Source organism: Rana temporaria, chromosome 7 (genome assembly GCF_905171775.1).
Source record: "Rana temporaria chromosome 7, aRanTem1.1, whole genome shotgun sequence".
Taxonomy (NCBI): domain Eukaryota; kingdom Metazoa; phylum Chordata; class Amphibia; order Anura; family Ranidae; genus Rana; species Rana temporaria.
In genome coordinates, this window is record NC_053495.1 from 149,821,244 (window position 1) to 149,843,669 (window position 22,426).

Below are 22,426 nucleotides of genomic sequence, written 5' to 3' on the forward strand. Positions count from 1 at the left end.
TGCAGTGGCTACAAGGTGGCCATAGGACTGATTTGCACATGCATCCTGTTTTATTGTGAGTTGCCACTTGTATGCTTTTAATAAAATTGTAATTGTAATGCTACACCTAGATTGGCGCCCTCTTTTGTTCAGTCTCTGAGGTATACTGTATGTGTACTGTGTTTTTATTTTTGTTGAATTTGGCGCCGATCTCCGCCCCCGTGCGTCGTAACGTCGCAGGGAACGGAGCTCTGCGGCACACGGGCACTGTGTGAATCGAGCGAGGAGACAGCTTGCTCACACAGCGGGGAGACATCGCAGGATCCAAGGGACAAGGTAAGTAAACTCCGCCTGGATACTGTGATGCAATCCCGAGTCTGGCTTGGGGATACTGCTAATGGTACTGGATTTCCACCCCGAGCCAGACTCGGGATTACCGCCAGGGAGGTTAACAAAAAAACCTGGAAGCGGATTGGTTCCTATGACGAGCTGCACCAGATTTTGCACTCTGCAGTTTTAGTAAATCCCCTCCATATGTCACAGTAATCATCGCTCCTCATGCAACAAACCCCATCCTCAATGAGCCTCTATGTTGGACATGTTTACATAGCAGGAATCGTTTTCAGGTGTCATATTCATCTGTTTTTCCGAACACAGTAACCCTACAATGACAGTTGAAAGCTTTTTCTAAATTATATACAAGCAAAAGACAACAAGTGGAAACTAAGAGCATACTGTACGAAATGCAAGAGCTGCTTTTGTTAACCAAGAAGAAAATGATTTCCTACTTAATGATGAATGGTTGCGTGTCCTGGTTTCAACATTCCAGCAAAAGGGTCTCAGCGGGAGAAATGTGAGGAGGGGGGTGAAATAACTCTATTTTGAAAGTGCAAAGGAATGACAGAAGGGCCAGAAAAGAAAATGTTCTTGTGTGAGAGAGACACATAATACTCCGACAGGAACTACAGTACTGAGCATTGGGCTAGAAGAGAATTACTGGGATAAAGTAGCACAATGAGAGAGGGGAATGTAGCATTTCATGAAAGGGCCTCCCAAAAAATGTTCTGAGTTATATCATATCATTTTAATATACAACTACTTTATATATTTGAGGCTATAGGTCACATTCTAATACCTAAATGATATATTGTTAGTACATTATGATGAAAGAGATGACTACCTTCACTCTGTAGATAGAGGCTACACTTGTGATGAGTAATCTTTTGCAAGTACCAGGTGGAACCTCTGGCTCCCAAGAAGGTCCTATTTTATATGGTGTATTTTGTCAAGGCATCACAGGATTTTTTTTTCTTGAGCACTCCACATACCATGAGGATAATGAAAGTCTGATTGGTTGATGTTACCTGGCAAAAAGGGTCTATGATGACTATTTTCTTAGACTCTTTCATTAATACAGTCCATGCATAACCATGGCGACCACAGATGACGTCAGGACCAGAACCAGAAGTAGATGTGGAGCTAGTCTGTGGTGTCTGGCAGGGCCATCTTAATAACATCATGGGCCCCTGGGCAAAGTACACTGGGGCCCCTACCAGACTGCCCCAATTTGCACACCTATTCTGAAGAATTATAGTATGAACAGTTGATATATTGATTAGTACTTTCAATATCATCAATTTTAAACAACGAGAACACATGCCATGAATCAAAGACTAATCAACAGAAGGGACACAGTACAGAGGGAGGCAGAAAGGCACAGTACTGAGTAGGTCAGGAGGGCACAGTACTGGTTCCGGGATGCTGTCCAGGATATGGCCACCCTGGGACAGCTTGGTAAAAAGCATGACTGTCCCAGCAAATTGGGACAGTTGACAAGTATGATGTACTGCAAGATTATCATGGGGCCCCCCTGCACCTGGGGCCACTGGGCAGTGCCTAGGGGTGCCCATGCATTAAGATGGTCCTGGTGTCTGGAGGTGATGAGACCAATACAAGTCTATCACATAGAGAGACAGAGCCTGATGTCACCTTTGATGTACATGTGATTTCATTGTTTTTGACATGTGAGTGGCTTTCTACTTGTCAATAAATGTAAGTTTACTTGGTTATTGTACCATTGGAGGATACCTTTTATTTTTTCATATGATAATGGACATTTATGAATCTTGGGGAGATACTTGGTGACATTCCATACCAGAACGGCTGGATATGTACATAAGTGTGATTGATATTTAACGGGAGAAGGTTTCAACACTTTTATTTTGCACAGTTTTGGTGGACTTTACATATTGACTTTTGGTTATTATGGATGAAAGCCTATAATATAGAGTATAAAACTGGAGATTGCAAAATCTGGTGCAGATCTGCAAAGAAATCAGCTTCTAGGTTTTTTGTCAAAGCTTAATTGAACAGATGTTCCTGGACTCGACCCGGTGGATTTGGTCATGGGTAGATTGCTAGGTATGAATGCTGGTTAAGTATACTTGCACAACATACTGGTCTGAATAATATGGGCGAAGTAACTTAGGGTGGCACTGGAGGGGCAAGACTTTGATGGTCCTTGGTGAGCCACACCTGAGATTTAGATACAGCCAATTTGCATTGTGAATTCGTAAGCTATACTTTGTAACTGTTGTGAAGATTTCATGCCAAGTGGCATAATCTATGATATATCGCTGATTTTGCTGTATGAAAGTACACTCTGTTTTTATTCTTAATAAATGATTTTACAGAGAGCACTATGAGTTGTTTTCTATTCGCCTATATTTGATATGATATACGAGTGGTGGAGCAGAGAAGAAGTTTTAGCCCTTTAAAGGCATTCAGCTCTGTAGGTCACTTGGGGTCTTAGCCACGTGTTCTGAAGGAGGAAAGTTGTGAAGTGGCTGTCATCCAGTAGGTGTCTGTAGCATTTAAAGTCAGTTCGAAATTCTGCTGAACCAATTAAATCTTGATCCTTATATGGGCAGGCTGGTTGTACATGAGTTTGTCTACCGATCAACTTCTGTGCAAGCACCCTGTTCGGTTTTTTCCTGATCGATCAATGCCGCCAGCTTTTGCCGGCTGGTTGAATGAAAAAATAAATAAAAATGATACTGTATGGGCTGCCTAAGACCTCCTGTAATTAGGGGTCCTACTGCCCAGGTGAGTGGACACCCATCATCACAGTTTGTGTGGCACGACATAAGGGTGTATACACAATGAGGTTGATTGTGCGAAAAATCTGGCGAGAGCACAACATCTGGTGCAGCTATGCATAGTAAACAATCAGCTTATAGTTTTTTGTTTTTTTTCAAAGCTTAATTGAACAAACTGAAGTTAGAAACTGATTGGCTAGCATGTACAGCTGCACAAACTTTTGCACACTACAGTTTTAGTAAATCAACCTCAAAGCATTTTCACATGTCCAGTGTGGAGGAGCACTGAAACACTTTATTTATTGAAAGGGATGTTTTCATTATATGGATTTTTAATTGAAAATACACAGATGTTTTTTGATGCTGTACACATTTCTCACGGTGGAGTTTATGAATTTTGCGCTATTATAGTGAATTTATTGATGTTTTTGTTGCATGAATCATTCTGTATATAATTGTACTGTCCTTTTTTTATATATATGAATATGGTTATTTAAGAATTTGTATATTCTTTACTAAGATTGGATTTATATTATATTTTTTTATGAAGGTTTTTGGCAAACATATTGCATGTTATGAGATGCGATTATGTTTAGGGTATAGCACTGCACTTGTATTGGGTATACTATTTATTGATATGTAGATCAAAGGTGTGAAGTTTGAGCTGCAACTGAGATTAGTCAGAGAAACCGAAAAAAAAAGGATGCCTATTCAACTCCTTAACAACCATTTATTAACACTAATCTGTCCTAATTACTCCTCCCTCCCCTTGGCTGTTATGTTTCTGTATTTTTTTTAATTTCTATTTTTTTTACCATAAAGATTTAAGTTTGTGTTTTCGTTTCAATTATTTTGCTTGCTTTTTTCAGTGTCACAAAAAAATATATATGAAAATAACTTTGCAATGCTTTTTACCATAAACTTTATTTAGTGTCCTTTTACATATGACTAATATGGAATGAAATCAGGAAGTAAAGGAAGAGTGAATCTTCTGCCCTTTCCTAAAATGGCTGCTGGGAGGAGAGTTTTGGAGAGAAGAAAAGTGAGAACATTCTTGGAATGAAAACCCCCCAAGGAAGAGTATATCTTTTTGATGTCTTTTCAATCCTTTTCAATGGTGACTTTACTTTTTTTTGTGACTATCCATAGGAAGGTCCACCTCAGGTACATAGTTGCTCTATGTACTCAGTCATATACTTCTATTCCCTGGATCCCAATATCAATTCAGGGCTACTATATAGGAACTTTCTTTAGTATACTTATTTAGATTACATTAGATGTGTCATAAAAGGTATGCACGGAAATCATAGCAAGATTATGTAAACAAAAAATAGAAATAATTTAGGCAAATGTCCTCCTTCCCTCAACACAGATCAAACAATGGTAGTAGCTATGCCAGACAAATAAACCATATTACTGGAAATTGTAAGTGGGTGTTGTCTATATAACTGTTCCTTGTGTGGACCTAAATATTATTTGTTGATTGGGTTGGTTTTAGAGAAGGCCAAATCCTACATAACTAAAAATTCAGAATTGGGTTGACTCTGGCTACCTAACATTTAGTGCTTTAGCACCAGTTTGACAGAACCGTCTGTTCTGTTAGACAAGACAACAACCTATATGCAGTTCACCATGAAAAAGTAAATGACTGTAAATAGTAATACCTGGGGACACCAGGTGGTGCACGTGATGGGCGAGAGGGTATCTGTGGTGGCATCAAAAGTGAATCATTAGCATTTGAAAAAGAAGATATGGCTCCTGGACGAGAGGGTACTGGTGGAGCTGCAGGCTGAGAGCTCAGTGATTGTACAGCAGTAACAAAACCACGACTTGACAGTGACGAAGAAGGTCTTGTTGGAGTAGAATGCTGAGACGTTTTTTTCTGGGAAGGTGGACTTGCAGGTGGTGACCTATAAAAAAAGTAGAACAAGTAAAATAGTTATATCTTCCAACTATAATCAGACTATGGAAACCTATAGATAGGCTCAACTATCATCAAGAATAACAAGGAAGGGGGAGGGAGTATGCGTCCTCATCACAATTAAAGAACTGCTAGACTGTCTAGGACTGTCCTTTCCAAGTTGCATGGCATTCATTTTTCTGTGGGGGGAAATCACTGATTGTGGAGATCTCCCAACATGACAAGAAATTTGTGTGCTCATAATCTGAACTTATAACATGTGGGTAAAACTGGGTTTATATGACTACCTTGTATTATATCATTGCTACTTCCCTTAGTCAAATTGTAACATTTGAGTAACAATTGCTTAGATTTATTTCATAGTTACATAGTTAGGTTGAAAAAAGACACAAGTCCATCTAGTTCAACCATAAAAAAAATCGTACAATCCAATATACCCAATTCTATACCCACAGTTGATCCAGAGGAAGGCAAAAAAAAAACAGCAGAGCATGATCCGATTTGCTACAGCAGGGGAAAAAATTCCTTCCTGATCCCCCGAGAGGCAAACGGATTTCCCCTGGATCAACTTTACCTATAAATGTCAGTACCCAGTTATATTCTGTACATTTAGGAAAGTATCCAGGTCTTTCTTAAAGCAATCTACTGAGCTGGCCAGAACCACCTCTGGAGGGAGTCTATTCCACATTTTCACAGCTCTTACTGTATAGAAACCTTTCTGTTACAGAGTTACAGGCAAGGTCTAGGGCTAGAATTATTGCTCTCGCTCTAACGCGTTTGTGTTGATACCTCACATGTGTGGTCTGAACACCGTTTTCATACGTGGGCGGGACTTACGTATGCATTCGCTTCTGCATGCGAGCACATTTTTTTTATTGTTAATTCTATTTTTAACTTTTTACTTTGACACTTTTAAAAAATAAATACATTTTTGATCACTTTTATTTCTATTACAAGGAATGTAAACATCCCTTGTAATAGGAATAAGCAGGACAGGTCCTCTTTACAGTGAGATATGGGGTCAATAAGACCTCAATAAGATCTCACCTGTAGGCTGGGAAGTCTGAAATAATAAAAAAAAACTATCTCAGCTTCCCACCCGGCAGTACCGTTTCTTTTAATGCAGAGGCCGGGCGTGACGTCATAACATCGCACACGTCCTCCGAACAGTCATAGGTACTCCAGCGACCATCTAGTCCACCGTAAATCTCTATTGTAAGCATCCGGGGCCGGCGGATCCATTTTCCATCTCACTGATCACAGCGATGATTTGTTAGAAGCACCAGAGGGTGGCGGGAGGGGGGACGCTATGATAATTTTTATTGTGCAGAGAATTACCGGCTCTAAAAGACAATATCTGAATGATGCCTGTAGCTGCAGGCATTGTTCAGATATCCCCGCTCAAAGTCAAGGACGTCCATATACTTACCTTGGGCTGGAAGTGGTTAAAAGCAATTGTTTATGGTACAAAGTGTTTTAGCTTTAATTCAGTTTGCATTTACTTTTAGAGTCTGTTTTTGAGTGGAAATATCTTTTAATATTACAAAATGGGCTTCTCAGTAGCCACATCATCCAGGAAAGGGTAGTTATCTATATTTTGCAGTGAATATAGAAAAAAATGGATAACGGCGCCAACAAAAATATGTGAAATAAAAAATTAATTAAATATATATACAAGAAGTGCAGCTCCAACAAGCGCTAGAGGTGTTATAAGACTCCGGTGTAATGGCGGCGGCGCCATTTTCCTGATGACGTGAGACACGCAAAATGCATTGAAATTTGACAAAGCATGCCTCACACTGGAGCTTTGAGTTTTTAAGTCCTGAACAGCTGAGATGTATGCCGGGGCTCATATCGCATTCGCTTACAGTGAGTAATCCGGCCACTGCCTCCTTTCATAAAACTGTGTGTGTACTTGCCTGTAAACACTGTTTTACCCTGCAAGTTTAAAAAAAATAAAAACGGTATTACACGATCCCCGTTTTTTGTGGCTCATTGCTGTGGAGCCGTTTGGAATCTTTTAGATTGGATGATTGGAATACATAAGGAGTCATCTACATTTGGATCTATTGGGAATTGACCCTAATTTGGGAGAGAGTGTATTGAGAAGGATCCTGAAAGAACCCTTTACATGCCTGAAGGTCTTTTATGGCCGTATATTTCTGGTGAGCGCATTTTGATTGTCACTTCGGATGAAGCACTTTATTATGCACGTTGCACTTTCTGAGAGCACGGTGGTTGGAGCCTAAATCCGGAACATAGCATCTTGTTGCCTTTTCTACATTTGCAAATGTTTTGAACTTTTATTATATATTTTTTATATACCGTATTTGCCTGTGTATAAGACGACCGGGTGTATAAGACGACCCCCTAATTTTACATTTTTTTTTTACGATTTTTTGCCTGTACTCACCATATAAGACGACCCACCTTCCGAGGCTTCCGACGCTTCATATTTCTTCCTTCTGGAGCCATATTCTTCTTCATTCTTGCTGGAGGTGAGCGATGTATGCTATTAATGAATACAAAGCCTGCTTGGATTGGCAGAGGCTGTAACATCATCAGCGCACGCCTCTCTGACTCTCAAAGCCAATCCAAGCAGGCTACTGTATGTAGCCTGTTTGGATTGGCAGAGGTTGTTTCTCAAATCCGAGCAGGTTCTGTATTCATTTGAATACATCGCTCAGCGTGATTGGCTAAGCGGTATATACTGTATGTAGCCGAAGCTACATACAGTATTACTGCACATCCAGCAGGCATCCGAGCTGCTGACCTGGTGTATAAGACGACCCCTGCTTTTTCGCAAGTTTTTTTTAGTGTAAAAGGTAGTCTTATACGCCAGCAAATACAGTATATTTTTTTTTTATTAATCAATTGGTGTTTATATGGACATTCATTTACACTCAAAAAAATTGGATTGAATAAAGTGAATGATGAGCGCTCATCATTCACTTTATTCATCCAATTTTTTTGTTGGTAGCACAATTTAGATTTGAGCTGCATTGATTTTTTTATTTATATTTTGTTAACACATTTCTCACCCTCACTTTGTTAGTACTGGCTAGCGCTTTAGTCACCCCCCTTTTTTGCATATTAATTTACACTCGTTGCGCCCTTTTGTACCATTTTTTTACCTATAGTTTACAGATCGTAACAATTACATTTCAACCATGCAAAATATAAAGCATTATACATATGATCTTGAGCCATAATCTGTACCAGCGTAACTGCATCCAGGAATCATCTACAGGAGGTGGCAATGGAGTAGAAATGGTGGATGTGCTGATATCACCAATAATCTGTAGAGCTTCTGTTAAAGCATGGTACATCCTCAACATTTCATCACGTTTTTGAGCCTGCTCAGCTGACTCCTCCATTAAACTGCTCTGGTCCTCTGAAGAATATAATTGAGCAAGCAGTTCTCTGTGGATAAATGCTTTTACCTGTTGTAAAAACATAACAAAAATAAATTAACCCACATAAGTTACTATAAATATGTTTCAGGATCTTTAGAGGGTTGAATTTTAGTTGGCCAGAGACATTATGGGGTTGGCTTACTAAAACTGGAAGGTGCAAAATCTGGTGTAGCTGTGTATGGTAGCCAATCAACTTCTAACTTTAGCTTGTTCAATTAAAGCGGGAGTTCACCCATTTATTAAATTTTTCCCCTTTTCCCCTTAGATTCCTGCTCGTTCGGTCTAGGGGAATCGGCTATTTGTACTTACCCGTTTTCGAGATGCATCTTCTTCCGTCGCTTCCGGGTATGGGTCTTCCGAGAGGCTTCCGACGGTCGCATCCATCGCGTCACTCGTAGCCGAAAGAAGCCGAACGTCGGTGCGGCTCTATACTGCGCCTGCGCACCGACGTTCGGCTTCTTTCGGAAAATCGTGACGCGATGGATGCGACCGTCGGAAGCCTCTCTGAAGACTATCAATCAAGAAGGAACGCCCATTCCCGCAGCCCATACCCGGAAGCGACGGAGAGGATGCATCTTGTAAATGGGTAAGTAATGCTCATATTTTAAAACAAATAGCCGATTCCCCTAGTAAAAACGAGCAGGAATCTAAGGCTAAAAAGTGCCCTCTTAGGCCCCATACTCACGACCAAACATGTCTGCTGAAACTGGCCCGCGGACCAGTTTCAGCAGACATGTTTGTTCGTGTGTAGTTACGAGCGTGCAGAATTTCACCGTACATTTGCCCGCCGGGCCGTTTTTCAGCAGACATTTATTTGCAAACTTGTTTTAAAACCGTCCGCTCAAATCCTGTCCGAACGGACATGTTTGGTGGTGAGTACACAAAACCAACGTACAAAAACCCCGCGCATGCTCAGACTAAATGAGGCCACGGGAGCGCTCGTTCAGGTAAAACTCACGTTTGTTTGGGATATGGCACATTCGTCAATAGAAAGATTAATTCTAGCAATAGAACACTGAAGCAAACCACACAATAAACAACGCTTGATGCCGTCGTTTTATTCATTCTTCTCTTGCTATAAATAATCAGTTATTTAGCTCATGTTATTTCAACTGAGTTGTTCCATACTGAAAAGTGACATTTGTTAGCTGTGATGTAGTAAGATTTTTGCAAACTTTTATTGGCCCGACGTATCATATTTTTAGTGGTCCTCCACATGTCAAATTTTTTGCTTTTAATGTTTAATGGTTATCTTTCCCACTTTATTTAGGTGTTTATAGTTATGTCACCATTTAGAATATTTTAATAGGAAATAGTTTTGATTTTGCTTTTGTTTGTATATTTAACTGGATTATTTTGAAGGTTGTTTAAATTGTCTACCATGTTGGCACACCAAATACCCCCCCCCCCCCCCCCCATGAGTTAGTGAATATTTTAGATTAAACATTTTATTTGTTTGTAATGTTTGATGCCTAAAATAATACCCACAGTATTACAAACAATAGGCACGTTTTTCAAATCAACAAAAAGGCTTTTATTTGAGCAAATGATAAAAAGGAACAAAACCAGAATGGCAGCACTTGAACAGCTAGCAACATACATGCAAACTTGCATTTCAAACATGGTGAAGGATAAACTAGCCAACCTCAGGAGGCACACAAAATAAAATCTGAAGCAGCAGCACATAACACCAAAGGAACCCAAGCTGTGATAGTCCAAACAAGATGCCATTTGTGGGGGATCAAATGGAAGGCAGGGCATCAACGTCTCCTCTTCCTTGCAACCTTCCTTCCAGGCTGCCTTACAGCGGGTCTTCCCTGGGCCCTTGCAGGTGGGGATGATGTGGCAGCAGGAGTATGATGTTCAGCAAGCCGGGCCGGGTCACATAGCCCAGTGTCTGGGGTCAGCAGCTCCCTCTGCATCCACCAAAGGGCCTGGTTGATGATGCCCTTGGCCAATTGCCTCTGCTCCTCCGTGCCTTTATTGAGATCATGTGCCACGGAGGCACTGTAGGCCTCAGTGGGGTTGAGGGGGGCCCTCATGATGGCACTCGCCTCCTGAATCATTTTGAGGCTGGCTTCCTCCACTGCCCCCAATTTCTTCTTACGGCCTGGTGGCCTAATATAAAGGGGAGGAGCCTGGCTGGTGGTGCTTGTCCTGGGGAGCTGCTGAACGCCACTGGGCCCGGCCTCCTCCTGGCTGCCACTGACCCCTTCGTCCTGGCTGACAGTGAGGAGAGGATCTGCCACCTCCTGGCTGGTCTCTTCTTCCTGTGTAAAAAAAAGGGATATGTTGTAATATATTTAGGAATATAATCACTCACATTTTCATGCTTGAATCTTATTTTTTGCCTTGAATTTAAACTTGAAAACAGACTCACCCTCTGACCCCTGCAGTTGTCATCCCTGACACCTATTTGTTTGCCCACGACTTTTGATTTTTGCTTCCCAGCTTGTATTTTATTAACCAATATCAAGTCAAGAATCAAACAATAATTAATATTATTACATAAATAGTTATGAAACTACTATACCTCATCATCGTAGAGGCGCAGATCTGCCTCTCTGTCAGCCAGGCCCTCTTCATCTGACTCTGCAGGGCTGTGGTGATCTGGGGAAGTCCCACTGGGAGGTAGCGTGGAGGGAAGGTTGGGATTCAGACTTGACATTGATGGCCTGCCTTCCAGTTGATCCCGCAAAAATGACATCTGGCTGTAATACCACAGCTTGGGTTCCTTTGGTGGTCTTGCTGCTGCTCCAGATCTTAGCTGCTTTTGGTGAGCTTTGTACGCTCTCCTATATGTGCCCCTGAGGTTGGCAAGTTTATCCTTCACCATGTTGGCACTGCATTCTGGCACCCATGTCCTCATGTATGCTGCTAGCTGTTCAAGTGCTGCCGCTCGTACGTCCTTGTTGTGGTAGGTGGGCTGCTTTGAATCCCACAGGATGGGCATTTCCCTAAATTTATCCAGCAAGTGCTGGATAATCTCTTGGGTCTGCAGGAGATCCATTGGGAAATTATGAATTTGTTTTTTTTTATTCTAGATTTAAAAAACAAAAAGAAACCAAAAACACAATTAAAAAAAGCCTCAGCATTTACATTGATAGAATATGTTGTTTAAAAAGTAGTACCTATATATAAATACAAACACAGTGTCTCTTGTTTATAAAATGCTGGCCAGCTCGGCCCCATTGGTTGGTTTTAGCTCACATTTTTTTGATACATGCCGCCCCTTTGGTTACATTGCAGGAAATAATAGAAATGTACAACCATACACAATTAGTACAAATGACAGCATTCATCAAGGCACTATTGCATGTGTAGATATCCTGCCCCTCAGCATTGATTACATGAAAGAAACTTCCTAATGACCTCTGTCCAACCAACACTGAACAATACTTGGCCTGATCTGAATACACCCTACATAATTGATAATGAGTCACAGCATTTTTGACCTCTCTATTTTGTGATGTCTACAAAAGCATTTGGGTACGAAAATCACATTCTGGTATCCAAGAGACATAATAGCTTAATAAAACTGTGCAACCAACAGACCAAACCCCCATCCCATGGCTCTACATTTTAGAGCCCGCTGCTGATCCAATGTTTAAATTTCTTACCTGCCTCTCTCAAAATCCTCGTTTGTTACGCTCGCTGAATTAACACGTAACCTACGTAATCACGTCAAGCGCCTTTTATCCACTCCGCGTATGTATGAAACGCCGCCCTCGTCACCTTTGCCATGCCCCTAATCAATTTAAAAAGTAAATATGGCGTTAACTGTGTAGGTTCTGGAATCGCGCGAATATTCTCCGCGTAACCTACGTCAATACGTTGTTGGCATTCGCGACACTCCGCATATGCAAGAATCCCTGCCCTCATCTCCGCCCCTGACGGGACATTTCCTCGTTTCCACGCCCCTAATCTCTGTGGGAAGGAAAGATGGCGATGTCACACGAGCGGGCACGGAGCTCTCATGGCGCAAGTGAAGGGACAGAGGCAGGACCGTCCCGATCCAGGCCTAAAAGATATAAAGCCACTAATATGGCGTTTGAAGAAATGGTGGAGTTGGTTTACATCATGAGGAGGAAGGATTATGATGGTGAATGTGGGCCCTACAAAACACCGAACCGTAGAAAGTCACACATAATGGACAAGGTGGCAAGGAGAATGAGGAGAATGTTTGGTGTCACCAGGTCAAAGGAGCAACTCCGGAAGCGTTGGTCCGATTTAAAATTGAGGGAGCCACATCACATGAAGAAGATACTCAAAATTCTGCGGAAAAGTAAGTCCATATTATTTAAGGGGGGGGGGGAATGTCTGCAATAATGTGTTGACATGTAGTTTTTCACATCTGCCTCCTTGGCCTGCTTGTACTTTTGAACACGTGTAGATACTGTATTGTGTTTATGTCAAATAACAACCCTTACCAAATTTCGTGAAATAGTAAACACGCGTAATATGACATTGTTTTGCAAAAATGTGACGTTACTCCAGGAACAACACACCTGGACATGGCTGACTGGCCCCAAACTTGGTTTTCCAACATTGTTGAATAGCAAAATCACAGAAATTAAATTGAGTGCATGTGAGGCCTCGTACACACGACCAGTTTCCTCGGCAGAATTCAGCTTCCGACCGAGTTTCTGGCTGAATTCTGCCGAGGAAACTGGCCGTGTGTACACTTTCGGCCGAGGAAGCCGACGAGGAGCTCGGCGAGGAAATAGAGAACATGTTCTCTATTTCCTCGTTGTTCTATGGGAGCTCTCGTCCCGCCGAGCTCCTCGGCGGCTTCAGGGCTGAACTGGCCGAGGAACTCGATGTGTTTGGCACGCCGAGTTCCTCGGCCGTGTGTACGAGGCTTCACAGGCAAACAAGATTCATTCTCCAAAATGCAAATAAAGCTGATGTTTTAACATCTGGAAATGCAAAGCACCTGTGTCTCAATAATCAAAGTATATTTATTTGGAGGGTCGACGAGAATTAATGTTTTGGGGGGACATCCATGTGTGTCACTTCTTTGCAAAAAAGGGGCAGGATCAGAGCTTGGCCTAGAACTACGCCAAAAATGGAGGATTGCTGAAAGAATAAACAACCAAAAATCATCATAAATGTATCGTCTATGCAATGTGTGCGATTTATGATATCCAATATCTGTGTGCTGATGAGTATACCTTTTGTTTTTTATTATTTCTTATAGGGGAAAGAAGACGCCAGCAATTGGAGGAGGCAGAGAGGGCCAGACACCCACAAAATCAAACACCTCCACATGTTGAGCAGGAGGAGGCTGGGGAAGGAAGAGAGGAGGATGTGGAAGGAGAAGAGGATGTGGAAGGAGAAGAGGATGTGGAAGGAGAAGAGGATGTGGAAGGAGAAGAGGATGTGGAAGGAGAAGAGGATGTGGAAGGAGAAGAGGAAGGAAGAAAGGAGGAAGGAAGAGAGGAGGAAGAAGTAATTTTGGACTTAGAATTTATAGCAGATGAAGGGCAAGTGGCGGAAGAACAATTTGGCGAATTGAAAGAAGGTGGATTGATGGATGAAGGAGGAGTCGAAGATGATGGGGAGGTGGTGGAAGAAGGAGGAGTGATAGAAGATGATGGGGAGGTGGTGGAAGAAGGAGGAGTGATAGAAGATGAAGAAATTGGGGATGTGGAAATTATCAGGCCATCAGGTCAGTGTCACCCCTATATTAATAGGGCCAAACATATGCAGATAGGCTGGAAACTATTTACATATTTTGAATGCCAATTTGTTTCTTTTTAGGGGATGAAGATGGTGTAGCACATTTTTCACGTGCAAGTGCTTCTATAATTGTACAGCAGGTAATGGAGTGCAGCACGGAAATGGACATTATGCGGGAAAGGATGCTAGTCATGGAGCAGAATGTGCGAAATGTCATTTCAGAGTGTAGCACGGAAATGGACAACATGCGACAAAGGATGCTAGTCATCGAACAAAATTACAAAAATATCATTGACATGATGGGCCGTGTCAAAGACTGAACCACAGAAGCCCATCCCCCGCCCATCCCCCGCCCACAAAACCCTTTTTAATTTTTGTACTTTATAATACGCCAAAATTTCTAAATGCACACACAGTGTGCCAATATGTGCTATCTGCCATCACAGACTATCTATTGTCTGTGCTTTGTGGGTACAAACCCCTCCTCGATCCTCAAGTAGTTGAGAGGAAGGGTTTGCTCCCACAAAACACAGACATTGATCACCCATGATGTCAGATAGCACATGTGGCCATTTGTCTGTTTAACCAATGACATTTGGCGAGTTTTCACTGAATGTGTGCATTTAGAAATTTTGGCGTGTTCCAGTGTGAAAGCACACCATCCATATGACTGACTGCTGTTATTTTTTTAAATTTTTGTTTGGTGTTGATCTTTTTTGGTTTGTAAATGTTTACAGTTTCAGATCACAAAACGAACAAGAAATCTCACCTAAAGAAAGAAGTTAACGAATTTAAAAAAAAAAAAAAAAAGAATTTGTGTTGTGTTAAAATCTTGTTGAAAAAATTATACACAAACAAATACAAAGCCAAAAAATGTTTTGTATAAAAACAATACCCAAACATTTCTAAATGTAAATAAATGTCTTCGAAACAAATACCAAAAAAAAAAAAAAATATATAAAAAATAACCAAAAAAATTTCTACATAAATTAGTCTGGGTTATTGAAAACCAAACTAAATAAGAACTTTAATTTTGAACCAAAGTCTAAAAAAATTATGTTTAGAAGTGTGTATATATATATATATATATATATATATATATATATATATATATATATATATATATATATATATATATATATCTCTATATATATCTATATCTATCTCTAGAGATAGATATATAGGAGACAAGCCCAAAAATTATTGCGTATAGTTTCAGTGAAATTATTCTTACATTGTGTTTCGATCAGTATTATTGCTAATCACTGTAAATAAAGACAAAAAAAAAAAATAATTCAAAGCCAATATTTTGTTCCAAAAATTTGCAGGAAATGTTTTCTGCCAAAAAATACACATTTCTTGTTAACAAATGAGTAAAATAAATAAATTTAATTGTGACATCAAAAGCAGAAAAATGAGTGGCTTCTTATTTCTAGACTGAATACCCAGTTAGTAGATGAGTGAATAATGTGCAAATGTGGTTAGTTAATACATCTGAGTAAGTAAATCTGGCACTAGAAGTGCACTATTTTTGGAGAGAACCTGGAAGACAGAAAAATAGAGAAAAAGCAGTAATGACAAACAACTGTATAAAGTCCAATGGTCTAATTATTTATTAGTTGTGAGAATATTCCTTTCTTTGGGGGCCGAATTAGAAAGAAATATGATCTGGCATAGCAATGGCCCCCCGACCCATGAAGTACTCAACATATTTGTCGCGTACCTCACGAGCAGATTGGGGGGCCAAGCCAGCGCGACCAGTGTCCAGGCCAGGAATGTTCTCTGAGGGTAGTCCTGCCTCAGAGCCCATGGAGGCTAGGTACGTCTGGGAGTGCCTGCGTAGAAAATTGTGCAAAATGCAGCAGGCAAATATAATGGTGTTCAATTTATATTCCGCCAAATGTATCGATGTCAGGAACAGGCGGAACTGGTTGCTGAGGATCCCAAAGGCATTCTCGACTACCCTCCGAGCCCTGGACAACCGAAAATTGAACACACTCCTCTCTGAGGTGAGGGTCCTCTGGGGAAAAGGCCGCATTAGGTGAGGTCCAAGGCCGAAAGCCTCGTCCGCTAGGAACACAAACGGAAGTCCTTCCACATTATCTTCATCTGGTGGCAATGCCAGACCACCAGTTTGGAGACGATCATAGAAATCAGTCCGTGCGAACACTCCCCCATCTGACATCCGGCCGTTCTTCCCCACGTCCACATATAGAAACTCATACTGTGCCGACACCACCGCCATCAACACGATACTATGATAACCCTTGTAATTATAATAGTAGGACCCCGAGTGGGGTGGGGGCACAATGCGGACGTGTTTCCCATCTATTGCTCCACCGCAGTTAGGAAAATCCCACCGCTCTGCAAATTGGGAAGCCACAGACTGCCATTCCTGTGGTGTGGAGGGTAGCTGTGGGGACAAACAAAAAAAGAGATTTAGTACTTTGGCACATAAACATTGCAAACATAATCCTACAAGCATCCTTGTGCAACTTTACATTTTTCAAATAGCATTTACAAATTATGAAGGGAGAATTTCGGCCCACAAATATATAGGCCCACTTAATTAATAAGAGACTCCACAGCCCTCTGATGGGGACAAAAACACTTTGAAGGGGGGGGGGGGGGGTTTAAACAGTTTTTAGAAAACCAAAAAAAAAAAAAAAAAAGTGGCAAGGTGGGGGTTGGCCCGAAGATAGCATGCTGGACAGGTTAATATTGGGTTAAATCAAAATATGCAGGTAGGCCTAAATAAAAAGAACATGTAAAAGCTGATATCAACATGCATAGGGAGAAAAGGGAACGTTAGTTAAACACACAGCATATCTGGGAAATAAAATAAAAAGTTAGTTTGCCACATTATTAAAGACACATTGTGAGGTTAAAATGAGGAAACTTACCTTCATATACTCCTCGTGCATAACTTTAATGATGGCAGCACACGTGTCCGGTATGATGACCCCAAGCGCCTGCGGAGAGATGCCTGTCGAGAACTTGAGGTCCTGCAGGCTCCTCCCAGTCGCCAGGTACCGCAACGTGGCAATAAGCCTCTGCTCGGCCGTGATGGCTTGGCGCATCACAGTGTCCTGCCTCGTGATATAGGGGGACAGAAGTTCCAGCAGACTGTTGAATACGGGGTCCGTCATGCGGAGAAAATTCCTATAGTCATTAGGATTATTCTCCTGGATTTCCCTAAGCAGAGGCATATGAGAGAACTGGTCACGCTGGCGCAACCAATTCTTGGTCCAGAAACGCCTCCGCCCCCTGTTTCTGGCCAAAGTACTGGAATAATGAACATATCCAGCAGCCATCCCATAAACAGCACCAACTCGCGAAAATTGACGCTGCTGCTCCATCATGGCTTCAAACCGGCCGGCTGGTCAGTCAAGAACACACTCCAACAGAAAGCACAATCAAATCCAGCGGTACCTGCAAAGAACGCACGACACACAGATACGAACGCACAGTACGAATCTGCAAAGCAGAACGAACTGCACGCCTGTACCCGAATGCCAACTACGTACCCACAAGCACACGCACTGAACGAGAAAATACTACCTGCTAAAGCCTGGAGACCGAGAAGCGCGAATCAGCTCTAACCAAACCTTCACTAACACGAGCAAAGCCGTAACTAGCAAAAGCGGAACAGAGGGCGTCGCCATTGATTTTGGCCTTTCCCTTTATAGTGACGTCAAACGTGGATTACGTGCACGCGTTCAGGTCCGCAGGGAAATATCGTCCGCTGGTGTGTACAAGCCAGCGGGCCAAATGAAAAAACAGCCTTGTACGCCGGAAACAGCCCGTCGGACATTTCGAGCGAACATGTTTGGTCGTGAGTACTCGGCCTTAGGGTGAACCACCGCTTTAAGCTTCAATTAAGCTCTCCAGACTCAGCAAATCAACCCTATATCTATGATTTGGAGTAAAACTTTATTGAAGAAGATGTTACAGAACAAGCCATATGTAAAAGAACAAAAGATGAACGAAAAAGTCCCAACAGCAATATAATATTTATGGACCATGTGACCTAGAGCTACCTGCCTTGTATTGAAGTCTTTAGGCTTTCAATATTCATATACATAGCACAATAGAGCCTTCTTAAAACAGAAGATATTCACACCTCATTTAATCACATATTTACAAAAATAAGAGGATTTTTACAAATTTCAGGGTAGTGGGCAAAACAATGCAAATAATTTCTTTTAACACCAATGGCTAACTGCATATCCACAGCATCAATGGCATAGTATAGATAAAGCCTATTATATTATAGAGTCACTTATTCCAAACTGCATACAGCTGTTTCAGGTTTGTTGGCCATCATCAGTGCAGGGTAAGGAAACCATTTCTTTTACAGAGTAGGGCTTGAGAACCAACAACAAAGTATAAACATGAAGGTATGATAAAGAGAGACTGAAGTAACCAAAAAGGCCCCCAAAGAACTAGTGCGTAGCACAGTAAAATCTACTTTAAACAGAAGGGCCCGGATTCAGATAGAGATACGACGGCGTATCTCCTGATACGCCGTCGTATCTCTGAGTTCCGACGGTCGGATTTATGCGGCTGATTCATAGAATCAGTTCCGCATAGATCTCCCTAAGATCCGACAGGTGTAAGTGACTTACACCGTCGGATCTTAGGCTGCAATCTCCCGCTGGCCGCTAGGTGGCATTTCAATTTTTGTAAGCGACGAATATGCAAATGAGGAGTTCCGCCGATTCAGAAACGAATGCCCGCCCGTCGCTTTTTTTTTTACGTCGCTTGCGTTCGGCTTTTTCCAGCGTATAGTTACCCCTTCTATGTGAGGGGTATCCTATGTTAAGTATGGCCATCGTTCCCGTGCCGAGTTTTGAATTTTGTACGTCGTTTGCGTAAGTCGATTCAGAATACGGCCGGACGCAAGTTACGCTCACGCCGAAACCAATGACGTCCTAGCGACGTCATTTGGAGCAATGCACGCTGGGAAAAATTGCGGACGGCGCATGCTCTGTTGGATCGGCGCGGGGACGCGCCTGATTTAAATTGTAGACGCCCCATAGCCGCGGAATTTTAATTCCGCCGGGGGATTTACGATACGCCGCCGCAAGTTTTGAGGTAAGTGCTTTCTGAATACAGCACTAGCCTCAAAAACTTGCGCCGGCGGATTGTAAATTAGATAGATTACGCGGATCTAAAGATCCGCTAATCTATCTGAATCTACCCCAAGGTATTGAAAAGTCTCATACCATCACATATGCCAAAAATAAGGGAATAATTCCTGAAGTAAAACGTAATTTTGACCCTTTTTAAATTGTTCTTCCCCTAACAGCTGACTTGGTTTGAATCTCAACCGCAGCACTACCTGCCTGGAGTTTGCATGTTCTCCCTGTGCCTGCGTGGGTTTCCTCCAGGAATCCATGGACATGCTGGGTGGTAATTGTCTCCTGTCTAAATTGGCCCTAGTATCTGTGGGCCAGATTCAGCAATAACTGCGGCGGCGTAACGTATCGTCTTTACGTTACACCGCCGCAAGTTTTCAGCGTAAGTGCCTGATTCACAAAGCACTTACCTGTAAACTTGCGGCGGTGTAACGTAAAGCCGCTCGGCGCAAGCCCGCCTAATTCAAATGGGGCATGTACCATTTAAATTAGGTGTGCTTCCGCGCCGAACGTTCTGCGCATGCTCCGTTAGTAAATTTTCCGACGTGCTTTGCGCGAAATTACGGCGCCCCAACGTGTTTGTGAATGGCGACGTGCGTAACGTACTTACGCCGAAAAAATTAAAATTTTAAATTTGACGCGGGAACGACGGCCATACTTTAACATGGCTGGTGTAAAGTTAAGGCATGAAAAAGCAGTTAACTCTGCGACGGGAAAAAACGACTTGCGACGACGTAACGCACGCGAGTACCTTTGTGGATCGCCGTAAAAGCAAATTTGCATACCCGAAGCTGGAAAACGACGCAAACTCCACTCAGCGGCGGCCGAAGTATTGCAGCCTAAGATCCGAAGGCGTACGAAGCCGTAAGCCTGTCGGATCTTAGCCAAAAGCCGTCGTATCTTGTTTGTGAATCACAAACAAAGTATATCACAAGAAAAGTGAAATTCCCTTTAAAGGGGTTGTAAAGGTTTGTTTTTCACTTTCTAAATAGTTTCATTTAAAGCGGTAGTTCACCCTCCTTTCCATCATTAGACCATTAAATTCGGCATCGTAGCGCGAGCTACGGTATGCCGGTCTTAAATTTTTAATCCCCGTACTCACTGTGGTATCGATGATTGAAGAATCCGACTCCCGCGGGGAATGGGCGTGCCTATGGAGAGGGAGGATGATTGACGGCCGGCTCTGGCACGTCACGCTCCCCGAAGACAGCCGGAGTAGGTCTCGGCTATTCACGACGCCTGCGCACAGGCTATGCGCAGGCGCCGTGAATAGCCAAGCCTATTTCGGCTATTTCCGGAGAAGCGTGACGTGCCAGGGCCGGCCGTCAATCACCTTCTCTCACCATAGGAACGCCCATTCCCCGGATTCTTCAATCATCGATAGCACAGTGAGTACGGGCATAAAAAATGTAAGACCGGCATACCGTAGCTCGCGCTACGATGCCAAATTTAATGGTCTAATAAAAAAAAACTTTTTTTTTTTTTTTAACAGGGTGAACCCCCGCTTTAAGTTAGTGCATTGTTGGTTCACTTACCTTTTCCTTCGATTTCTCTTCTAAAAAAATGTTTTTCTTTGTTTTCTTTGTCTGAATTTCTCACTTCCTGTTCCTCCTCAGTAAGCTGTTCTGGCTGACTAACCAACAGCCAGAACAGCTCGGATGATGGGGGCAAGCTTACTGAGGAGGAACAGGAAGTGAGAAATTCAGACAACGAAAAAAAACATTTAAAAGGGAAATCAAAGGAAAAAGTAAGTGAACCAACAATGCACTAGCTTAAAGTGGAGGTTCACCCGGAAATAAAAAATGTTAACCTTAGATTCCTGCTCATTTTGTCTAGGGGAATCGGCTAGTTGTTTTAAAATCGAAGCTGTACTTACCGTTGTAGAGAGCGATCTTCTCCGCCGCTTCTGGGTATGGGCTGCGGGTCTGGGCGTTCCTATTTTGATTGACAGTCTTCCGACAGGCTTCCGACGGTCGCATCCATCGAGTCACGATTTTCCGAAAGTAGCCGAACGTCGGTGCGCAGGCGCAGTATAGAGCCGCACCGACGTTCGGCTTCTTTCAGCTACTCGTGACGCGATGGATGCGACCGTCGGAAGCCTGTCGGAAGACTGTCAATCAAAATAGGAACGCCCAGTCCCGAAGACCATACCCGGAAGCGGCGGAGAAGATCGCTCTCTACAACGGTAAGTACAGCTTCGATTTTAAAACAACTAGCCGATTCCCCTAGACAAAATGAGCATCAATCTAAGGGTAAAAATTTTTTTATGGGTGAACTCCCGCTTTAAAGGAACCTATTTAGAAAATAAAAAACAAACTTTTACAACCCCTTTAAAGCAGTAACCTTTCAAATTTTAAGATCTCAATCCAAACAGAACACTGATGAGATAAAGGGGAACAAGAACACGCTATTTAGAGTGGAGCTTCACAAACAGTCTACTCAAAACTAGTGCTGGAAGCTTTGGAGACAAATCGGCATTAACTAGTAACCATCTGGAAGACATTCAGTGAGGCACTGAATTTAAGATGATCTAAAGGTAAAGGGTAATGGGTGATGCAACAAAAAATTATCATAGGGTGCTTCATGTTTTGTACAAGCCACATATGTGTATTCTGCAATCAAGTCACATAACAAATATGCACTTATAATTGCCAGTGTCATGATGACTTGTATAGATACAAAGGGCTTTTAATCTTTTATAACATCAATCCCCATTCACTATTTTTGTACATATGATCTGTCTCCTAAAACTTTCATATGAGTATGTGCTGTTTTACATCTGGTCACCAGGAATTGTATTCATTTCTTTCTCTTTTAGGACAATTGAGGAATTTTGGTCTCCTTTAACAAGTTGATTTAATAAACGTAAGTTAGGAGGCTTGCAAGCATTTCAGGAACACATGTTCCTTATAACACAGGCTGCACTCAAACAGCGACTCTGCCTACTGTCTCAATCACCTCTAATGTGACATTTAATTGAATACATACACATGTGCTTCACTGTGAAACTTGATACAAACTTGCTGCATATGAACTAAAATTCACTTCCCACCTAGAAGAACTGACTAGCCTGTTATGTTAGGGCTTGAATCATTATTTCAGTCTTTACATAGTATTTGCGAAAAAAGTGCTGTTTTAAATACTACTTTCCTATATTATAGTTACATTAAGTACAAATGCTAGATTTAT

At 42.0% G+C, this 22,426-nt stretch overlaps 1 protein-coding gene across 1 annotated transcript in view; it reads right to left on the reverse strand.

The window, feature by feature from the left end:
* DNM3 (dynamin 3) overlaps positions 1–22,426 on the reverse strand; it is a 414,911-nt gene that overhangs the window by 61,177 nt on the left and 331,308 nt on the right. Inside the window, exons 20-21 of the mRNA XM_040360124.1 lie at positions 8,218–8,441; positions 4,742–4,987 (exon numbers count right to left, since the gene is read on the reverse strand). Of these exons, the coding sequence (XP_040216058.1) occupies positions 4,742–4,987; positions 8,218–8,441 (470 nt within the window). The remainder of the gene's footprint in view (positions 1–4,741; positions 4,988–8,217; positions 8,442–22,426) is intronic.